This window comes from Eptatretus burgeri, chromosome 12 (assembly GCF_056783735.1).
Source record: "Eptatretus burgeri isolate ZD-2024b chromosome 12, Ebu_testis_v1, whole genome shotgun sequence".
NCBI classification, from domain to species: domain Eukaryota; kingdom Metazoa; phylum Chordata; class Myxini; order Myxiniformes; family Myxinidae; genus Eptatretus; species Eptatretus burgeri.
In genome coordinates, this window is record NC_140972.1 from 39,319,538 (window position 1) to 39,334,143 (window position 14,606).

Below are 14,606 nucleotides of genomic sequence, written 5' to 3' on the forward strand. Positions count from 1 at the left end.
TCACAAATGTGATGTTGAGTTGGTTTCAGTGCGAGAATAATTATTTCAGATCTTGAATAAAAAGGAATGGAAATGGGAGCGGGGCGGGTTGAGCTGTGGAGCGCAGCCCTTGTAAAAGCGGTGGGGCATGCGCGACGGAGGAGTGCAGTGACGTCACGTCACGTGCTGGGCTAATCATTAAAGCTCTCCGAACTCGAATTCGACATTTTATCTCCAAACTTGAGACTCGAATGCGTCATATTACACTAATTACAGGGTGTGTGTGTGTGTGTGTGTGTGTGTGTGTGTGTGTGTGTGTGTGTGTCTGTGTCTGTGTCTGTGTCTGTGTCTGTGTCTGTGTCTGTGTCTGTGTCTGTGTCTGTGTCTGTGTCTGTGTCTGTGTCTGTGTCTGTGTCTGTGTCTGTGTCTGTGTCTGTGTCTGTGTCTGTGTCTGTGTCTGTGTCTGTGTCTGTGTCTGTGTCTGTGTCTGTGTGTGGTGTGTGTGAGTGTGTGAGGGGTCTGGAGGTGGGGAAAAGGGGAAGGGGGAGGGGTCCGGAGGTGGGGAAAAGGGAAAAGGGGGGAGGGGTCCAGAGGTGGGGAAAAGGGGAAGGGTGGGGGAGAGGGATCTGGAGGTGGGGGAAGGGGTGGGGGAGAGGGATCTGGAGGTGGGGGAAGGGGTGGGGGAGAGGGATCTGGAGGTGGGGGAAGGGGTGGGGGAGAGGGATCTGGAGGTGGGGGAAGGGGTGCGGGAGAGGATCTGGAGGTGGGGGAAGGGGTGGGGGAGAGGGATCTGGAAGTGGGGGGAGGGGTGGGGGAAATGGATCTGGAGGTGGGGGAAGGGGTGGGGGAGAGGGATCTGGAGGTGGGGGAAGGGGTGGGGGAGAGGGATCTGGAGGTGGGGGAAGGGGTGGGGGAGAGGGATCTGGAGGTGGGGGAAGGGGTGGGGGAGAGGGATCTGGAGGTGGGGGAAGGGGTGGGGGAGAGGGATCTGGAGGTGGGGGAAGGGGTGCGGGAGAGGAATCTGGGGGTGGGGGAAGGGGTGGGATCTGGAGGTGGGGGAGGGGTGGGATCTGGAAGTGGGGGAAGGGGTGGGATCTGGAAGTGGGGGAAGAGGTGGGATCTGGAAGGGGTGGGGGGAGGGATCTGGAGGTGGGAAAAAGGGGAAGGGGTGTGGGGGAGCGGTCTGGAGGTGGGGAAAAGGGGAAGGGGAGGGGGGTGGAGAATGGGGGAGGGGTGTGGGGGTGGAGAATGGGGGAGGAGTTGTGGGGGTGGTGTTGAATAACAATGTTTCTTTGAGGCAATCAATAACAATGTTCCTTACAGACAGTCTACAACAATGTTCTTTACAGAGTCAATAACAATATTCCTTACAGAGTCAATAATAATATTCCTTACAGACAGTCTACAACAATGTTCTTTACAGAGTCAATAACAATGTTCTTTACAGAGTCAATAACAATGTTCCTTACAGACAGTCAATAACAATGTTCCTTACAGACAGTCAATAACAATGTTCCTTACAGACAGTCTACAACAATGTTCCTTCCAGAGTCAATAACAATGTTCCTTACAGAGTCAATAACAATGTTCCTTACAGAGTCAATAACAATGTTCCTTACAGAGTCAATAACAATGTTCCTTACAGAGTCAATAACAATGTTCCTTACAGAGTCAATAACAATGTTCTTTGCAGAGTCAATAACAATGTTCCTTACAGATAAAGTCCGAAACTATGTTCCTTCCAAAGTACATAACAATGTACCTTGCAGAATCCATGACTGTGTTCCTTTCAGACAAAGTCCATAAACTATATTCCTTGTAGAGTATAGACAAAGTACAAAACAATGTTCCATTCAGATAAATTCCAGAACAATGTTCCTGACAACGTCCATAACTATGCTCTCTCAGACAGACTTCATAACTATATTCCTTACAGACACAGTCCATAACTATGTTCCTCACAGACAAAGTCCATAACTATGTTCCTTACATACAGAGTCCATAACTATGTTCCTTACATACAGAGTCCATAACTATGTTCCTTACATACAGAGTCCATAACTATGTTCCTTACATACAGAGTCCATAACTATGTTCCTTACATACAGAGTCCATAACTATTCCTTACATACAGAGTCCATAACTATGTTCCTTACATACAGAGTCCATAACTATGTTCCTTACATACAGAGTCCATAACTATGTTCCTTACATACAGAGTCCATAACTATGTTCCTTACATACAGAGTCCATAACTATGTTCCTTACATACAGAGTCCATAACTATGTTCCTTACATACAGAGTCCATAACTATGTTCCTTACATACAGAGTCCATAACTATGTTCCTTACATACAGAGTCCATAACTATGTTCCTTACATACAGAGTCCATAACTATGTTCCTTACATACAGAGTCCATAACTATGTTCCTTTCAGACAAAGTCCATAAACTATATTCCTTGTAGAGTATAGACAAAGTACAAAACAATGTTCCATTCAGATAAATTCCAGAACAATGTTCCTGACAACGTCCATAACTATGCTCTCTCAGACAGACTTCATAACTATATTCCTTACAGACACAGTCCATAACTATGTTCCTCACATACAGAGTCCATAACTATGTTCCTTACATACAGAGTCCATAACTATGTTCCTTACATACAGAGTCCATAACTATGTTCCTTACATACAGAGTCCATAACTATGTTCCTTACATACAGAGTCCATAACTATGTTCCTTACATACAGAGTCCATAACTATGTTCCTTACATACAGAGTCCATAACTATGTTCCTTACATACAGAGTCCATAACTATGTTCCTTACATACAGAGTCCATAACTATGTTCCTTACATACAGAGTCCATAACTATGTTCCTTACATACAGAGTCCATAACTATGTTCCTTACATACAGAGTCCATAACTATGTTCCTTACATACAGAGTCCATAACTATGTTCCTTACATACAGAGTCCATAACTATGTTCCTTACATACAGAGTCCATAACTATGTTCCTTACATACAGAGTCCATAACTATGTTCCTTACATACAGAGTCCATAACTATGTTCCTTACATACAGAGTCCATAACTATGTTCCTTACATACAGAGTCCATAACTATGTTCCTTACATACAGAGTCCATAACTATGTTCCTCACAGACAAAGTCCATAACTATGCTACTTACAGACGATTCTATAACTATGCTCCTTACAGAAAGATTCTATAATTATGTTCCTCACATGCAGAGTCCATAACTATGCTATTTACAGACAGATTCTATAACTATGCTCCTTACAGACAGTGCATAACTATGTTCTTTACAGAGTCCATAACTATGTTCCTCACAGACAAAGTCCATAACTACGTTCCTTCTAGACAGAGTACATCACTATGTTCCTTGCAGATATATTGTTGCGAATTTGCAAGCTTACTGCACACAACAGCCAGGTCCTATAGATCAGCTACATAGGTAAGTATGTGTTTCTAGTTAGGGTCCCGTCCTATGTTTAATGGGTGATTAATTGTACATGCACTGAGTTATTTTGATAGTTAGGATTTAAATTACCAACTACAACAACAATGACACCTGCTCTTGCTTCCTTCCACCATCATCCACCGGCACCATTGCACGCGTGCATGTTCAGCACGTACGTGGGTGGAGTCCAGTGTGCTAGGCAGGGTTTCTCTGGACGTTGGTGTATTGGCTTCACCCCAAATATGGGCACAAGTGTTGCGCTCTGGCTTCGCCCCAAATATGGGCACAAACGTTGCACTCTGGCTTCGCCCCAAATATGGGCACAAGCGTTGCACTCTGGCTTCGCCCCAAATATGGGCACAAGTGTTGCGCTCTGGCTTCGCCCCAAATATGGGCACAAACGTTGCGCTCTGACTTCGCCCCAAATATGGGCACAAGCGTTGCGCTCTGGCTTCACTCCAAATATTGGCACAAGCGTTGCGCTCTGGCTTCGCCCCAAATATGGGCACAAGCGTTTTGTTCTGGCTTGGCTCCAAATATGGGCATAGAGCGTTCTCTCTGCCCAATGAGGGAGTGCGAGCGTAGGATAAGAGAAGCGCGCATGGGCCAAACGAGAGAGAGTTGTCTTCTGGTCTTCGGAGGAGAGTTGTCTTCTGGTCTTCGGAGGGGAGTTGTCTTCTGGTCTTTGGAGGGGAGTTGTCTTCTGGTCTTCGGACGTCTGGAGGTCTTCTGAAGCCAGTCGTCGCATTCCTGGGGTCCCGCCAACAGAGCGTCTTCTCTTGTGGCTTGTGTACCTGCGAGCCTGTCCCACGAGGATCGCCTGCCTGGGCTTGGAGCGGCATTGTGTGGCGGGTTTGAGTCCTGCCACACCAGATCGTCGAGGACCGCACGAGGCAGAAAGGTCCAAGAATAGGCTCTGACCTCCAGCTCGCCTTTCCTAGAGCTGGAGGCCTCCAATGAAGACCTGACGGTTCTGTTTCTTTTTGGGTGTACGTGTGTGTGTTTGTGGCGCCAGTCTATTAAGTAAAACTGCATAAGTGCTTGTACATAAATTGCTATTCCTTCAGTATTGGGTAAACTCTGCCTTCTTGCGTGCTCCCCTGCCCCATTATAAATAAATATCCCTTTTGTTAAATGTTCCAACTCATTTCTGTGTTTCTTTCATTGGCTTGGCACGGTGTGTATTGAGAAATAGCGAGGCCGTTCGGGCCTGTAAATTGTTCATTTAGTCCGACGGGCCTCGGTAATCTCCGCTTGGGTTACACACGGTTCGGGCTCCGTAACGGCTCGTTCCGCTCGAGATCAGTCGAGGGTGTGAATTCCCCGGTAGCTTTGTCCGCGTGGGTAATTAGGTATATTGAGTTTGGCAATCGACCCCACCCCATGCGGTCGAATTATTGGCGATTCATGGTCCAGTAAGGGACCCGTGCCTTTCGGACTTATCCATAAGGCACGACCGTAATTCCGGTGTGTTCGGTGGAGCCGACTCTACTGCTCCTTCTGGCGGTCATGCTCGCCACCGATACCCGGCCCCATAACAATATTCCATAACTATGCTTGTTCCAGACAAAGTCCATAACTATGTTCCTCACTGTATGGTTCCATACCTTATTGTAACGTATCTGTGCTATCGTCGCACTAGATGGAAGACATCTCTTGTTTCTAAGTTTGAAATTACATGATGAAATATTGGAATTTGAAAGGAAAATCTGTTTTTTCTTGATTTCACTTTTGAAAGTGAAATGTGTTAATTTCAGGAAAGGAATGAAGTGTCCAGCCAATAATGGTGTTGAAGCGGAAGCAGAATACAGATTTGTTTTATCTCACCCTCTGCCTGTTTTGCCAGGTCAAAAATGCAGGACCCTGAATGATCGGTTCATCGGCGGGAAAAGCTCGAATTTCGGAAATGATTCAGACAGAAGAAAATTAGGCAGTTCTTTTGTCAAATTAGGCATAAAAATTCGGCAGACATCGATTCAGGAGTTCCTCTGGAAAATCTGAGGAATATTTCTGAAATACAATGAGACTCAAGCTGTGAAAAACGGCACAAAACTGGTTCCATGAACTTTACTTCTGAGAATCGCTTGAACAGACCGAGAAAGAAACACAGTTCAAAATCAACACCATGTCATGTCAGGTGTGAAAGCATGCGCTGGAGCAGCACATCACTGCGTCCACTTTCAGCCGGTACTCCAGGGACCTCCGTCTGGCCCATCCCCATCTCCCTGAGATGCTGATTAACCTTCTGCATCCAAGAGGCGTGTGGTCGGCCCATTGGCCTCCTCCACTGACGAGACTCCCTCACTGAGAGAATCTGGTGAGCAGGATCAGCGTCAGGAAAACGAGCCACATGTCCATACAGCTGCAGATGACATGCAAAGACTATACAGGAAACAAATCTCATCTGAGTTTCTCTCAGCAACCGCTTGTTGGACACAAAGTCCGACAAACAATAGCCAAGGATTCTCCGAAGGGATCTGGTACTGTAGGCGTTACGTGTCCATCTCAGATCCCTGCTCAGAATCCAAGTCTCACATCCATAGAGCAAACCTGGAAGCACCAAGGACCTGAAGTCGGACTTTCATCCTCCGGCATAGGTACTGACAGCACAATGCCACATGATCGATCCGGTGAATCCATGACTCCCCAAGCCCAACCTCTATTGACCTCTGGCTAACAGCTGGCGGAAATATGAATATCACTGTCAAGGTAAGTGAATCTCTCCATGACCTCAACATCCTCACCCCAAACAGGTACAGATATGATGGCAGCATACATGATGTCATTGAAAGCCTGGATCTTAGTGTTTACCCAGGAAACTCGTAATCCCAGTGGCTCCGACTCCTCATTCAGCACCTCGAAAGCCCCCAAAAGGATATCCAGATCTCCGCAAAAATGACTGCATCGTCTGCTAAATTAATCCCCTGACACAATGTTGTTGTGATGGGCGGTCAACACCGCCAACCCGGATAGCCGAGGGGTTCTTCTTAGGGGGCAGACACGTTGATCCTCGGAGATTACAACGTGCATGGAAGGGTTGGGGCACGGCACTGGCGGAATGACGAAGGCACGGGGAAGCACAGCACAAGGGTTCATACTCGAACCCCACGACAAATACACGGACATAGCAACTTAAAGTAAACATGGGAATTTAATGACTATAAATATTTACAAGGAACAATAATCAGAATATAACAATACATGAGGTAAATTAATCCTAAGGTCTAAATGAAGGTGCATCTACACACAGACATAAATACAGACAAGGGGAAAGCAAAAGAAAAGAAAATCCTTCCTTTATTCTGGCACTTAGCTTGGTCCAGAGATGGTCTTTATGGAACGTGGAATCAAGATGCTTCTATTTGCACATGTAGACATGCAAAATGGTGCCAAGCCGCTCTCTCGCAGCGGGAACGTTCGTCAGGCAATTCGTGAGTGGTATTCAACAAAAAGGCTCAAAGACCATTGTGCAGCTTCTTCATTTATTGTGCCTGCCGATACGCTCTTTGCAGAATGGCACCGTCCCCTTCGATGACATACACGAGGTTCCGAGGTCTGTCCCACATGACCAGCCAAGAGTCGATGACCAGCGTCTTGTTCAGTACTCGAGCCAAATCGCCCCAGTACGAATACGAGAATCGTGCAGTCTTCTTCATGCGTCGAAGGAAAGCCAGCCATAAAGCCCTGTTCTTACAGGCCAAGCTCCGTTATTTCTTGACCACGTGTGTCCCCCACTCCGCACTCGTGCGTTCCTCCTACCTCTCTGTGACATCACGAAACAACCGTTCCACCTCTGGGGCGTGGCTTGCTTGCACAAAACCCAGGAATGCGGGACCTCCGCCCGCTTGGCACATTTGGCTAGCTTTTGTTATCGTTGTTGCTATAAAAGCGCAGCTTCAACTTTGCTGGTTTGTCGTACAAAAACAGGGAAAAGACAGGGTGGCAATTACATAATGGGGGACTTGGCCTTAATCCCTATCTAATTAACACCACACCCCCCCCGCCCCCCTGTGTGGTGAAACGTAACACTTAAGCTCACAGTTTCCCTACTTAATTACATTGAGATGTCTCACACGTCCACGACCAAACAACTCCATTCAATCCTGACTTTCCAATGAAATTTCTCCATCGACCCCCACTAATGTAACATCGCCCTCCCACCCCCCCCCCATAGGAATTGTAGCTCCTGCACGGTTCAATGCAGGCGTTACCATTCCGGCCTTACCACTTACCGACTCACACCCAATTCGCCTCTGAAATAAATTAGGAGGGCTGTGGGAAGCGAGCCGTAGCTAACTTACCTATTCTCCTTAACATTCTACACCCCTTCAACACAATAATTCAAATATTTGCAAAACCCTTGGCCCCTCGCTCCTAACTCTTGGAGAAGGTAGGAAATGTCAGAAAACACACAAAAATCTGTCACAGCAGACAAAACCTTAACTAAAAACAACCGTTTAACATTTGTACAACCCCCTTCCAAAGACAGCGTTCCCAGGTGAATGCCACAATACCCAATGTTACCTGTGTAACCATCCCAATTTACCTGTTTCAAATTTCTGCGAGCGCTGTCTCTCTGGTACAGGTTAGTGACATGGATTTTGTGAACCCTCCTTCACACATAAACCCAATATCAATCATTCATTCCAACCCTGCAAGACCATGGCTTAAATGTTATTACACACATGTGTGATCCTCAACTTTGCAGTGGTTGGGGGGGGGGGGGGTACTGTACAACTAAAATTGTGGGGGTACTCCGGTTGTGGTGTCTGCAGTCCAAAAGCAAGTCACCCGACTTATGACTTCTTCCCCTCCCCCTCAACTATTTGGCCCCTGACAGCTAAACAGCTCTTGCTATATGCCTCACCCCGGAGGGTTTCCACACATCCAGGCTCTCACAGCCTCATACGCTACCGGCTGCCAGGGACAAATGACCTCAGGTGGAGCCGCAGTCACCGCTCCTCCAGAGCTTGATCCATTCTTGCGGACCCACATATCTTTCCACCCACACAACCCAACATCTCATTTCCTCCCCTGCTGTCATTCAATTCTCAAACACTGCAATGCAAAAATGGTAATCGCGTTTGTACACTACCATGGCCTGCTTACTTGTTATAATCTGCATTCATTCTCTAAACACAATTAAATTCGTTACACATAACAGACATCAACACCACATAGTCAGGGCTGTTAGGGATTTTTTGTTTCACATTCTTCCAAAAGCACCAATTTTGGCCCAGATGTCGCCCATACCATACTTTTTCGATTTTTGACGGGCGCCAAGATGGGCACCCCCGGGGCCGCCATATTGGCCAAATCCAATATGGCCACCACTCGGGTTAGAGGTCAATCTAGTTAAATATCCAAAAGGGCGAGAATCATGAATAATACCACTTTTTAGGGGTTTTCAGGGTCTGGGGATCTGATTCTGATCTAATTCCAATGATTTGAGGTCAAGGTCACTCCTTAAGGTCACTATAAAGGTCATTTTGGGTCTATATACGTAATTTTAGTTGTTTTATGTCAATATGTACAAACAGCACATCATTTTATCAGTTTCCGAGGTTGAGTAACCCGAATCTGACCTTATTTTAACGATTCGAGGCAATATTGCATGTCAGGGTCATGATTGGAGTCACCACCGATCTTCTCACGTCCATGAAGAGCCAATGGGCCCTGGAGCACTGTGTTGAAGAAACTCCTCATGTCCTCATTTACTGGAGCTGTGAGGCAGTTAGGGGGGAAGGAGCCATCGAAAGGTTCTTGACTCTGTCGACAAAACTTGTGCATCATCACGGCAGCCCGCATGAACATAAGTACATCTTATTGACCAATTTGTGACCTATATGTCTTGGCAAGCTCATCAGCCACCTTCAATTTGTGAGATATATAAATATCCTTCCTGCCTTCATTCCCCTTGGAAAACTCATCCTTCAGGTAGGAAGTTGAGAAGGTGATCCTTGAATCGAGTTGAGTGTGGCTCTTTTTTATCTCTGCATGGGTGACCTTGCTCACTCATAACCTTTTGATACATCTCGCGTAGCTCTGAGAGCTTGAATAAGGTGGTGTCCGAATGTTCGATAAGGGTTATAATTTGAGCGCAGATGATGGGATCGAACGGCAGAGGTGCGGGACCCACCAAATCGCGTTGCTCGGCAGTGTGAGCAGAGTCTCGCAAATGTACATAACACTGATGGTGATAATAGGCATCAGCTGCATGCGCATAAGACGCTACGGCAACCAGTCTGCCAAGTAAATTAAAGTTTTTGTTGGTCTTTGCCCAACTCTTTAGGTTGGCATCTGTGACATCAGTTACTACCTTGTGGAGCGTGGCCTGGCCCACTCCCTCACAGATTATACAACATTGGCCCGAGGCTGAAATTCCCCATATGACCTGAGCTTTTTGGACTATTCTGAGGGCCAGCTTCTCTGTCTAGCTTCTATCTCTCCCGTTTGACTCGAGAACTACTACAATAACTCCTGCACGTTTTGTGATACCAAGCCTTATGCGATTTAAGAGTTGCTGCAATACCTGAGCCATCATTCAACTGACTAATCGTGACATTGATACCAGAAGGAAGATTATTGTCATTGAGAGCTTTGAAGTCTTTGAGATTTCTCTCAAGTGATACAAGTCCCTCCTCCTTAGGTGTTTGCAAGGCTTGTTCAGTTTTGTCCGATTAACAAAGACAACAGAGTCCCCAGTTCATAATTTCGGTAGAAGACATAGCTTGACACTCATGTATTACTAGTCCATTATAATATTATGTAGACACTTCATCGCGATGAACTTTCATCTAGGGTGTCTCGTGAGATAGGGAAGACGTCAGCTCCGAATGACATCAGGCACCACTGCCACTGCTGGAAATGTTGATGATCACAGACTTGGTATTATCTGAAAAATATTTAATGTAAAAATAAACCAAAAAGGATATGACGTACAACTAAAAAATTGTAAACAGTTTTAAAAATAAACTCAATTTAGAATGATCTACCTACACTGAGCTACGTCATTGTCTAATACCAGAAACTTTAATTAACTGCATGCGACATCACCTAACAAAATAGGAAAATTGGTTCGCATTTAGGATGTCATGCGAAATACACACATCCTGTGGAGAAGATCTCAACTTGTGTGACATACAGCTAATAATGGGAAAGGATTTAGGCTACTAAATTGAAGTACAGTCGGCAGATACAAACAACAAAACAATCAATCAATACCTGGTAGCTATATTTCAAAAGCTAACAAGAAATTTAAATTGTAGGCTGCACATGGCTGCTACTGGAAGGAAGTGAATGTTTATTATTTTATATCCAGAGAAGTGCAGGAGCAAAAAAAAAAAAATATATATATATATATATATATATATATATATATATATATATATATATATATATATATATATATATATATATATATATATGGGCACTTTCACAGTAAAAGTTGAGTTAAGGTGGTTCGGAACGTCTGTTTATTAAGTGGGTGGGCTATTTTACCATTAACTGGTGTCATCTACTATTTCTCATAATATATGAGTTCACAGGAGCTCATAAAATAACAGAAACAAATGGCATATTTTGACTTTTCTACCAAAATACTAGTATTTAATGGGTAAATATTTTGAAGTTTTAATATTTTTTTTGTATCTGGGATGACGCGCTCGTAACACCGGGTTTGACCTCATAATGACCTTGAGGGGTGACCTTGACCTCAAATCATAGAAATAAGACCAGTATCAGATTCCCATACCCCGAAAACCCCTAAAACGTGGTATTATTCATGATTCCAGCTCTTTTGGATTTTTAACTAGATTTACCTCAAACCCGAGTGGCGGCCATATTGGATTTGGCCAATATGGCGGCTCCGGGGGGGCGCCCATCTTGGCGCCCGTCAAAAATCGAAAAAGTATGGTATGGGCGACATCTGGGCCAAAATTGGTGCTTTTGGAAGAATGTGAACCAAACGGCCCCTTTTATGCTGTAACAGCCCTAACAAGACAATTTTGGTTTCCAAAGCAATCCCTTTACCAACCATTGATTCACTCTTGCACGTTCACATACCAATTACCCATGTCCCAATTTCTTGCAAAACGGAACCCTTGGGACAGTAGCATCAAAACACTTTACCCTAAATGCAAGTCATCGCAGGTTGGTCGGGTCCAAAAGTGTCATCTACCCCTTCTAATTCTCGTCGCACCCTTTTAATCCACCCCTTTGGATTCGTTGCTTTCAAGCTGCCTGGATTTCATACTTTTTATTTATTTCTCTTAAATTTACTTATTATTCCAAAATCTTGCAGATCACCCTGGCTAGTGATTGGGTGCAATCGCAGACTTCAAGCACACCCTCGATGAGGTGTCAAAGAATCAGATCAGCCACAAGAAATGTGTCCACAAACATCCTTGCGAGAGGCAGCAGGATCGATGCCTGCACCCCCCTCCAGGATCCGGGAGACCCAAGTTTCTCTCATCCACTCCCAGTAGCCTGAATCCTCCTCCGGGGTCAAGCAGACCCAAATTTCCCCAGATCTATGCCTCCTGACAGTTCTATGTTGGAGTTATATGGACAGTTCCTTGGACTTCATGGTGGAGTTTCTGTTCTGACGTGCACCATCAACTGTGGGACCTTATCTAGAAAGGTGTGTTTCTTTCTAAATTGTGTCCAATCAATGGAATTGGCCACATGTGGACTCCAATCAGGTTGTAGATACATCTCACGAATGATCAAAGGAAATTGGATGCGTCATTGCAAAGGGGTTGAATACTTATTTACACAGACATTCCAGCTTTTCATTTTTAATTGCTTTGTAAAAAATTCTAAAACATGTTTTCACTTTGTCATTATGAGGTATTTTGTGTGGATTGGTGCCAATTTTTTTTAATTGAATCCATTTTAAATTCAGGCTGAAACAACAAAATGTGACAGAGATCGAGGGGCATGAATACTTTCTGAAGACACTGTATATGCTTGTTGGTACTGCACTACCTGATATAAGGAGGGCAGTCGCAAATCAAAGATAGCACCTCAGACTATCAAAGGATGAGAGGCATTTGCTTCATGGCCACCCAGATTTCCCTCCATTGCTTAAATCTTACAGGAGCTTCCTATCATCAGTCCATTCACTCATCGGCAATCCAACCTCAATGAGGCCTAACTTTTGTGCTGAAAGATTGCATCTGGCCTCAAAGGATGAGCGAAGGAACTTTGAGTCAACAGAGAAACATAATTCTCTGGAAATTCATGTTCATCTCTATGCAGATGACTACACCCTCTGCTGCATCATCACTGATCCATCAGATAGGTAGGCAGCAGCCTCTTCCCTCTCTGAACTGCTCTTCCCTTTGTCAAAATTATTGGAATGTCCTGGAATGAGGCAGACTTACTGGGCCTGTTACTCTCGCATCGCCGACATGTTGGTGGTCTCTGTCTTTTTCTGCCTCCATTCTCATTTTGCACCTTCTGCCCTTTCTGTGCTCTGTCCACCCAGGTTTCTGCAGGGTGCACACTGCCTGCTATTCACAAACTTGTTGAAACTCCTAAAATTCAGGTTCACTGTTCACCTCCACTCATTCATTCTTCTTTTCTTCCACATGTGGAACCAACTTCCTCAGTTTGTTCAATCCATTTTGTCCCTCCAGTGCTTCATGGCAGCTGATCCCCACCACCTTAGATAATCCCCCATCCATATTTTCTCTTCTATCCTCAATCACCCTCCCCAAATCTATACCTTCCTTTCCAGTTATGCTTTTCTCACCTTTGTGACCCTCACCCGAGGAGAGGGTATTGCATTTGGGTTTATTTGGCTGTACAAAACATTCATAGGTGAATTAATTATATTAGACCCCAATATACCTTAAGACCCTAAAAGACCATTTATAACCCAAAGACCTTTTCGCAAAGTTGAGGACTCAAATTACAAGATTTTGCGACTTGACGAAATCGATTTGAGACTCGGACTTGGTGTCTGGGGACTTGCGGCTTGCTTGCAACTTGCATGCGACTTGAGTTTATGACCTGCTCACAATGTTTGGAAAATAATCGTTGAATAAACATTGAATCAAAACGGGGTTTAAAATAAATGGGAAATTATTTTCAGGCTTTGGCATGCGTGTTTCGCTCAATGACGATATTTATGGTGTTGTACACATGTGCAGTGCGCCAGAGCTCATGGCCACTGGGTCGCATACTGTTCTCCACAAGGGTTAAAGGGAATATCCACTCTCCGTAAAGCACAGAGCACACAATGTCCAAGGAGCAAGTAGCAGTCTTACCAACGTAGGAAGCCCAACTTTATTCAAACCATGTCATCAGCATTCGTGTCAAATTGGGGAAACTTCTTGTCCATTGTATGAAGTTGACAAATAAAAATTTGAATTAAACAGCTTTTCAGAACATACATTACAATAAATGAAATCCTGTGTCTTAATTCCTCAAGAGCTTGCATTCCGACTGGGTTTATAAGTAAATGTGGACTTGACACAAGTTGAAGTATCACAAAGGTGACGAGATTTGTTTGAGACTTGCCTAAAGTGACTTGATGACATATCTGCCCCTTAGTCCCTTTAAAGGTTACAACCTTGAGAACCCTCTGACCCCAAGACCCTTTAATAGCCCAAGAACCATAAAACCCTGAAAACCCTTGAGAACCATGAAACTCTTAAAACCCCTGTAGACCCCCTGAGAGCTTATAGATGCCATTACATCTGTTCCCCCCTCTTTACATTACATTGGTTCCCCCCTCCCATCCCCCCCCCAAAAAAAAATATATTGCCTATTATACCTTATCTGTCATTTTTAAATGTCTGATGCATCTGTCATTTATGACTTTCAACCCAGAGATTTGTTGACGATGCAGCCATGCTCAACAAGGCTTGAAAGACCGTATTGCTCACCCCAGATGAGAAATAATCCCAATATTTACAGTTGAAATGAAAATGTTTAGTTATTTTATTTACCTAATTAATTGCATATGAAAATATGCAAATTATCATGTTTTGTTGCGCTTCAGGAGGATTGTTCCAGCTTGTAATGCTTTTCAGGCAGATTCCTCAACCTTTCAGCTGCCTGAAAAGGGACAGGTGAGAAACAGATGAAAGGTGAGAAACAAAACAAACAAAAACAAAACAAAGAAAAGCAGT

General features: G+C 44.6%; 3 protein-coding genes across 7 annotated transcripts in view; 1 reads left to right on the forward strand and 2 right to left on the reverse strand.

Annotated features, from left to right (window-relative positions):
* FDPS (farnesyl diphosphate synthase) overlaps positions 1–9,188 on the reverse strand; it is a 39,045-nt gene extending 29,857 nt beyond the window's left edge. Inside the window, exon 1 of the mRNA XM_085850237.1 lies at positions 9,051–9,188. The gene's annotated coding sequence lies outside the window, so the exon portion shown is untranslated. The remainder of the gene's footprint in view (positions 1–9,050) is intronic.
* Positions 1–14,606, forward strand: part of LOC147015460 (leucine-rich repeat-containing protein 49-like) — a 356,628-nt gene that overhangs the window by 397 nt on the left and 341,625 nt on the right. The window lies entirely within an intron of this gene.
* Positions 9,059–14,606, reverse strand: part of GALT (galactose-1-phosphate uridylyltransferase) — a 60,497-nt gene continuing 54,949 nt past the window's right edge. For 2 of the 4 annotated variants that reach the window (XM_085850242.1, XM_085850239.1), the window contains exon 11: positions 13,731–14,532. In XM_085850242.1, coding sequence (XP_085706368.1) covers positions 14,473–14,532 — 60 coding nt within the window. In that variant the 3' untranslated portion in view covers positions 13,731–14,472. Of the gene's footprint in view, positions 9,189–9,483; positions 10,361–13,730; positions 14,533–14,606 lie in introns of those variants that run through there. The other 2 variants (XM_085850241.1, XM_085850240.1) reach the window with 2 other exon arrangements.